The sequence below is a fragment of the Volvox carteri genome (genome assembly GCF_000143455.1).
Source record: "Volvox carteri f. nagariensis unplaced genomic scaffold VOLCAscaffold_17, whole genome shotgun sequence".
NCBI lineage: Eukaryota > Viridiplantae > Chlorophyta > Chlorophyceae > Chlamydomonadales > Volvocaceae > Volvox > Volvox carteri.
In genome coordinates this window covers 385,905-393,697 of record NW_003307560.1, presented here as the reverse complement: position 1 = coordinate 393,697, position 7,793 = coordinate 385,905, and the positions used below count along the sequence as shown (strand labels likewise).

General features: G+C 55.5%; 2 protein-coding genes across 2 annotated transcripts in view; both read right to left on the bottom strand.

The window, feature by feature from the left end:
* The window catches only part of VOLCADRAFT_90489 (uncharacterized protein), a gene marked incomplete at both ends in the record, with an annotated part of 6,060 nt that extends 2,429 nt beyond the window's left edge, over window positions 1-3,631 (bottom strand). Inside the window, 7 exons of the mRNA XM_002950001.1 lie at window positions 396-543; window positions 1,019-1,150; window positions 1,728-1,836; window positions 1,997-2,068; window positions 2,551-2,627; window positions 2,732-2,826; window positions 3,603-3,631. Coding sequence (XP_002950047.1) covers window positions 396-543; window positions 1,019-1,150; window positions 1,728-1,836; window positions 1,997-2,068; window positions 2,551-2,627; window positions 2,732-2,826; window positions 3,603-3,631 — 662 coding nt within the window. The remainder of the gene's footprint in view (window positions 1-395; window positions 544-1,018; window positions 1,151-1,727; window positions 1,837-1,996; window positions 2,069-2,550; window positions 2,628-2,731; window positions 2,827-3,602) is intronic.
* A 1,480-nt stretch (window positions 3,632-5,111) lies between these two features.
* VOLCADRAFT_90488 (uncharacterized protein) overlaps window positions 5,112-7,793 on the bottom strand; it is a gene marked incomplete at both ends in the record, with an annotated part of 6,417 nt that continues 3,735 nt past the window's right edge. The window contains 4 exons of the mRNA XM_002950000.1: window positions 5,112-5,425; window positions 5,655-5,743; window positions 5,967-6,249; window positions 6,866-7,016. Of these exons, the coding sequence (XP_002950046.1) occupies window positions 5,112-5,425; window positions 5,655-5,743; window positions 5,967-6,249; window positions 6,866-7,016 (837 nt within the window). The remainder of the gene's footprint in view (window positions 5,426-5,654; window positions 5,744-5,966; window positions 6,250-6,865; window positions 7,017-7,793) is intronic.

Genomic DNA, 7,793 nt, shown 5'->3' with positions numbered 1-7,793 from the left:
ACTATCCTTCCCTTTCCCCCTTACCTGCCCTTTCCCCCTCCTCTGCCCTTCCCCTCCCCCTCTCCCCTCCCTCCCCTGCCTGTAGGTTCCCGTGCCGCCCCCAGTGACGGTCTCGCAGGGTATGCCAGCCGCCTTGAGCGCCTCCACTGCCGTACGTGTCCTCTCTACTACCTGTGGAAATGTACGGCAGTGAAATCCCCGGCAGCGACAACACCACATGGTACAGTTATACGTTTATTAAGATGTCATATCGCCGTGTAGGGCTTTGCTGTACGTTTCCGACGTACGATGTCAGACGATTATGGAACGGGGCCCCAGTTGCCGACCTCGATCCCAAACGCGGCTGTTGCATCAGTGTCGGTACGCTTCCGTACTGTTGCCTTACCCTGCCGTACCTGCGCCACGCGACGCGCCCTATCCCTTGGGTCCCTGACGTGTTGAAGGGCCCCGTGGTAGGCCTGCAGCCCCCGGAAGCGGACGTTGTCCAGGGAGGTGGCTGTCCGGGCCAGGTCCACCGCCTGCTGGGGGGTGTCCACACCGCATCTGTAGTAGCGGGTGGGGCGGGGGAATACGTGTTTGTATGTGTGTATGCTAATGTATGTATGAAGGTATGTATAAATACACGTCATACATACAAATATATATGACGTACATAGTGGAGGTGGGGACGGATGGCCAGGGGGTGGAAGGCGACCTCACTGCCCCATCCTGCCGCCCCCTCCGGACCCCCAGCCCCCACCCACCTGGCGCACTGGCCCCCACTTACTCGCCCTTATCTGGGCCTGATCCCAGCTCACCCGAGGTAACCCACCCGGGGGGGAGGGGGGCGCGTAACCCGCCAGGGGACATGCACAGGTAGCAGCAGGAGCAAGAGCACGCGTTCCACCAGCAACATCATCATCAGAACATTAGCATTCGGACGTCAGCAGTAGCAGCAGTAGCAGCAGTAGCAGCAGTAGCAGCAGCGGCAGCAGCCAGCCCCTCCCCCCTCCCCGCCCTCTGTCCCACATGCCCCCACCCACTACAACCTGCCTGTCCTGACCGACATTCAGCTCCAAGAGCACGTCCAGAGTGGTGCCGCGAGCTGCCGCCGCCCGGTTGAGGTGCCGCAGGTTGTCAGGGTCCTCAAAGCACACACCCACACGTGCGCCTGCGTGGCGAGTTACGTGGGTTGGCGGTTGGTTGGCTGGTTGGTTGGTTAAATGGGGGGTATATTCGTCCTTTGCACTGCACAGGTAGTGCGGGGGATCGTCGCGGGTTGCGGTGCCCCTCGGTGTGAGGGGTGTGAGGGTTTGGCTAACAGGTTGTGGTGCAGTACAGTAAGAGAGAGCTCAACAGGTCTAAGCAGCGAAGCTAAGAAGGAGGAGGGGAGTTCATTGCCTTGTCCCCAACCCTCAACCTCAACCTCAACCTCACCACATCCTGCGCCCTTAACCACGGCTCTACTTCGCCCGCCTTCTCCTACCTCCCGTCGCTTTGTAAAAGAGAGTCCGGAATACTCCTTCTTCCCAGCCATAGCCACCGTTCAAGCCCAGCTCAAACCCCACACAAGCCCCAGGGCCTAACCCTCCCCTGCCCTTCCCCGCACTCCAATGGCTCCCCAGGTCGCACCTCTTGCCCCTCGTCCCCATTCCCCTTCGCAGCATTTCCCCTACCGCCCACCTTGCCCCCCGTTCCCTCCCGCCTTCACCTCCATCAGCTGCCCCGCAGCCCCCGCCCCCACCTACCCGCCGCCGCCAGCCCCACCAGTCGGTCAACCTTCCTAGCCGCCACCACCTCATTGGTCAGCAGCAGGTCGGTTATACCGCCCTCAGCCATGGCCTCAGCCTCCACCACCTACAGGCGGCGGTTGAGGTGGTTTGTCTGGGAATGTGGACAGGGAGATAGGGGACGAGGTATTGTTGGCGGGTACCGGTGGGGCCGGGGACGTCGTACACCAGACGTCGTACTCTCATCCAGCACCGCGGTTATACTCGTTGTCATATTTGTCGTTTACCTTTTGGCAGCACACTCCCCGGGCTGCTAGTAGCCGCAGCTGCAGTTGAGCTAAGTCCGCGCACTTGTGGGCCTGTACAGGTGGGGTGTGAGCGGCAGGGACACTATGGCATTGCATGGCATTGCATGGCAGCCAGTCGTTGATTGATTGGGGTAGTAGGAGGGGGGAGATGGGGGAGGGTTTGGGAAGGGGACCCATTCAGCAAGCACCCAAGCAGGGAAGAGAAGGGATATAGCAGAGAGGGAGGTAACACTATACTTGCAAAATCCACGGTTCCGGGCAGGGAGGAGGGGAGGGGATTCCCGCGCAAACGTTTCCACTAACTCCGAGCGCAGAATCCAACGTTGCCAGAAAAATTAGAGTTTGATGGCGCGGATGGGAAACGCATGGATGGGATGATGGCCGTGTGGGTATTGCAAAGTAGGGCGCCATTAGATACCCCCATGCCCAAGCAAAGGAAGTGTCGTGGAGCCAGCAGAGCCCGGAGCCAGCCGCGGGAGTTTATGTCTGCATCGTGGCATGAATACCGCATCATCGCGGGCTCATGGACACACCTTGGCGTGCGGCCGGATGGCCACACCAGGATATGCCGCCATTGTGCGGCGCAGCTTTTCGCAGTTGCGCTCGACGACTGGATGTATGGTAAGAAGTAGGGAAGACGGCGGGTCCCGCGTCTGGCTGCCGCAGTACGGCAACTGTACCGGTGGCTTTAACAGTGCTCAATCCGTACCGTACCATCCAAGTCAACCAAGAGGGCTGGCGTGTCCACATCGGCAAGGTGATCGCCAATGTTTGCGGGGGCGCGATTGGCGGATATCGTGGCGCAGCATCTGTGGAAGAGGGAAACGCAGGGTAAACCAGCCACCACTGGTCGTTGTGGAAGCCAGGATCTCCGGCACGTGGGAAGGAGGCATATCGTCACATCTCTTGCTAGTAAAGGCACCTGATGGCAGCAAAGCGGCTTGGGCTGCGCCCTAGAAACGCCTGCTGTGCTAGCCGCATCCCTGCAAGTGGTGTCGTAAAATTTGTTTATGTTCGTATTGTTTGCCATAAATGAAAAAATGTTTGCGGTGCTTACTGGTGAAACTAAGCGTTAGACCTGCTTACGGAGCTTCCTAACTGCTAAATGTACGGGCAAAAAAAGTCTGTCAGAAGTATACAATCTTGAAGCCAGTATCGGTGCTATGAAACACATTTTGTGCTGAAGGTATGGTGGGGAAATGCATCTGACGTGATTGCCAGCTCTGTACGGCGGCTCCAGGCTGACATCCGAACTCCGAAACCAAGCGACCCCAGCGGCCAAGCAACAAATGAATTTCCTTTACCATAATCTCAAGCCATAAATAATTCCACTACATGTTATTACTTTCATCTAAACCAAACAAAGCTGCCTATTCGGGCATGTCGCGCCTTGATACCCGGCAAGGTACCGGGGTTCGGTGTGCACAGCCATGTTGACAACTAGGCCACCCAAGGCAGAGTCCAGGTCCGCCGACCTCGGCATTGAAGAATTGGATCATCCAACGGCGCCCATATAGAAGCGATGATGGCATGGGGGCCGGGTACGTGATAACGTGGTGGCAACGGACGCTCCAAGCGCACTCACCTCACGGGTCTCATCAATGGGTATGGCATCGGTTATCAGGCAAAGCAATCGGTCTGGATAAGGCCCTCTTGGCAGATGTGCGTGTGCCATCCGGGCTAACTGAAGCGCGGCGGCGTCCGCAGGACGGAGTGAGACGAAGTCCCTTCACGGTTGGGCATAGTGCAGCCAAGTGACAGCGGGGTTGAAACCTACCTAATCCTACTGGGCTAAGTTGCCAAGTAGACCATACTAGGCCGTTCGCAGTGGCGAGAGCCAGCTTCGTCGGCAGTACATCCTACGGCAGTACATATTCTCTTTCCTACAGCTGTTCGGCAGCCCGGCGAGGACATCTGCGCATTCTGCGAGGAACGCTGTGCGCATGAACATAAGGAGGCCGCGGCGGCTGGGCCTACGGTGGAGCGCGGCATCCGTAGCTGCGGACGTAGCTTTTGAGGAGGAAGCAGCGGGTGATGGACCCAAAGATCACAAGTCACAGGCACAACTGCCCTGAACTTCCGTTCATACTTTTACATCTCTCCCCGTTTAGGGGCTCAGTCTTACGGCATAGGGGCGATGTGTTTCCGAAGTGCCCGCCTTCGCTGCATCCAATGGCCCCCGGACAGAGCCCAACGCAGTTTGTCTTTCACGTTGCCGCACTAGTTTACATTCTTCCATCTCCATTGAATCCGTGTAAGCAAAGTCTTATCATGCAATCATGATACTGCCAAAGATAAACCTAATGTAAGCACGGGTGCACTGGTGGCCGTCCAACAGTGGCACGCAGATGACCCTGAGCACGAACAGAATTCCACAAGAACATCCTCAAAACAATGTTATATATACAGGTGCCAGACAGGCAGCTCTGTTGTCAGAAGTAAAGGGGCCGGCCCTCGTATGCCGGCTAACGCAAGCACCTGCACTGATATATCCATAATCCCCACTCAGGATCATCCCCACTAGCCATATGACGAAGATCTTGTGGTCGACCAGACCGTTGGTCTCCCAACTGTCGCATTATTAAGATAAGTATAAAACACAGGAGGCTGTACGTAGACATACGGTCCCTGTAGCAGTCATATGTACAATCACACAGACGCCTGCTTCGCATGTATCCACCTACGCGTCCCGACCAGCCTACAGTTGTAATCAAAATTGAGAAAAAAAGAATGCGGCGGTACCCGACCGCTCTGTGGCGCGCTGTGCCCGCTCAAGTTTATTGCAGCAGTCCTTGCCATTAGTCATGGCTTCCCGTGCTGAGGTCCTGGCAATTGGCCAGGACAACATTGCAAAACACTTTCCCAGCTGCGATCGTGATAGCAACCGCAGGGGCAACCCAAGGGTGCATATAAAGATTGAGTTCATAAAGGCTCCTACCTCAATACACATAAAGCGCCACGCACGAGGAAGCCGAGCTTGATCCAGCTGTACTAGACATGTACACGTTCAAAGAATTCCCCTACCCCACCAAAAAGACAGCAGGTACGGCCCTTGCCAATGTCCTTGTCTGCGCGGTGTTCTTGAGGTCAATTCTCACGCCAGGAGGTAGACCGCGCTGAGCAGCGCCGTCAGCAGCGCCGAAAGGTACGTGCGCCGCAAACCCGCCGCCGACCCGCCCTGGCCGCTCTCCGTGCTTGTGACGGTTGGGTCATAGTAGACGGTCGTATTGGGCGTAGGGTTGGGCAGCCGCAGTGTGACGGTCGACGTGGTCCCGCTCGTCGTCGCGTTGACCCCCACCGTCATGTTGTGTGTACCATTCTGGGCCTCGTATGCGTAGTTGGCAAAGTAAATGTTAGATGTCATGTTGTCGCCTATGGGTACCGACAGAACCTGTGTGCCGTCGGAGGCTGCGTGTCCAATCGAAGAGGAGAAACATACCGGTTTATGCAGGTGTTTTAGTTTCTCCACGGTTTTAGGTTTTCAGATGCCTGTAATCCGATTCATCATGATATCACGCGAATACCGTGAGCTAACAGCGCACATAGCCACGCAACTCATTTCAGCGACAAAAAGCGCCCAAATCCAAGGCCCAAAGCACAACAGATGCAGAAACGAGCCCCGCTATCCAAGGCTTACCGGTTGAGACGGCAGGCTGCGCAGCAGCATCACCCTTGATAAGAAGGTCGATTTCCATACTCAGTATGTTGTTGGCGTTACAGAAGGGCCTGGCGATCAATGAACGGAAGAGCGAGCCCCCAAATCCTCAAGACCAGCTTGGAAACGAAACGGCGATTACGCTGAGTTAGGCGAATTGGCCTTAACTATAACTCAAAGAATATTGGTAGGTGCACCGGCCTGAGGAGGCCAAAAGACCTTCAGGCTCGTTGTTCAGAGGATATCCACTCAAGCAGACTCTGGAAAGCAAACGGTTAAACGCAACCCGCTCACCAGTCGCTGTACTCAACGTTGAACTTAAGGCCACCCTTGCTGACGTTCACGGTCTTGTTTTGGCCAAAAGGGAACGAGGTGTTCTGGTCAAGGCCAAAGTACAGGGTCACGGTTACTGTGGCATTTGTGGTCGTCGACGAAGGTGCAGCGAGCATGCGGCGACCACTGTTAGTTGGGCAGTCAGCGCTGAAGCCTTGGCTGTCGGCTGGCTTGAGTGTCATGCGCACGTAGGTGAGGTTGGTACCGTCGGAGGTGGTGGTATTGCCGGCCGTCCATGTGGGATCTGCGATGGCAGAAGTGAAAGCAAGATGAGTCAGCCATATAAAAATGGAAGGCACGTCTGGAAATTCGGAAGGTCTGGGACGTCAGGATGGGCAGTCCGAGCCACAACGTCAAGGGGCAATATGGGCCCGGCTAACGGCTGAACCGAATGTCGACGCAGCAAGCGTCGAGTTGCTGCCCGATCTTCTTTCAAAACCCACTTGGCCAGGAGCTTTGATGCGAGTTTAATTGGCGTGAGGGGAAGCCTTGCGTTGTGACAACTTCCAAGCCGTAGGTTGGCTGCGTCTCGCCCCTGTACGTCACCGTGCCTGTACTCGCATATCAGGATCACTTCCTATCCAAAACCCGAAACCAGCGTCTGCCGTGAAGGCTACCCATCTACCTATATGGTTCACTGGTCTTGCTGTTTATCTAGACTGATCGGTTAATGGAGCATATCACTATCTCAAGTCTCAAGCGGGGCGGGATTGCCGACGCAATCCCGATACATAGTTGGCACTATGGTAGGTTGGACACGCGGTTCTTGATCAGATGCAGCCCTGTCGCTGTGCCCTCACTCCAGTGTTTCCTTCTAAACCACGTCCCAAGCCCACGTAAGGACATACGCTTGGACGGACCTGCGCTAGCCAAGCTCTCGACGCTGTGCCCTTGAACCTTCTTGTCACTTGAGTCCCGTTCCTCGAACTTCGAGAACCTCAGCTGCAAATATGATGATAAGCTCGTATTCGGATATATTTGGAAGTTGGGGGACTTGCCGAGGAACCGAACCTGCAGCCAATTCAGGAGTTTTCGAAGGCAGACCAAGAGCGCAGACAGTTAGGAATGCGTCCAACGTGTAGACAAATAGGCAAATTACAGTTTGCCAATTTTTCACTTTCCATGGAGAATCCCAAGCTGGTTATCGGTCGTCGCAAGCAGTCCAATTTCATAAGGGTTTCAAGTGCAGCGCAGAGTGAGATCATATAATCATCTGAAGCCACACGTTGCTTCAGATATATACGTTGCAATTTATTCAAGCTGTCATGCATAAAGCCGACAGCACTCGATCAGCATTTGTAATGCGAGCTTGCGTAAGTAAGCTGGGTTAGTTGGGCGTAAGGCCCAATGCGTAACTGTTAGACTAACTGTTTCGCAACGGCCCGTGTCCTCAGGGCCGTCATTTATTGCGCGCATTAAGCTGGTTAGCTTATCTTGTTTTTGTTGTTCAGCGCGCGCTGATCAACAAAACAGGTCCCGCGCCTTCGGCGCGCTTTCTGTTACTACACCGCTGTGCCTTCGGCTCGTCAGCGAGACCCATCGGGTAGAGTGCAGTGGAGAATATATAGCACTAGCACCATAGAGTTAGCCCACCTTATTGAAGCACCTTTAGTAGTGCTAGTGGCGGCGCATGTCCCGGTATCGCTAGGCATGACTCCGCTGGTGGAGGCAACTCACAGCTATCCTACATAGCTAACTGGAATGTCACAGACTGGCATTTCCTCGAGGGCTTCTGCGACGCAGTTTATGCCCCCTGCTTTCTCCGGAGCGGATCAACAACTCCCGCCC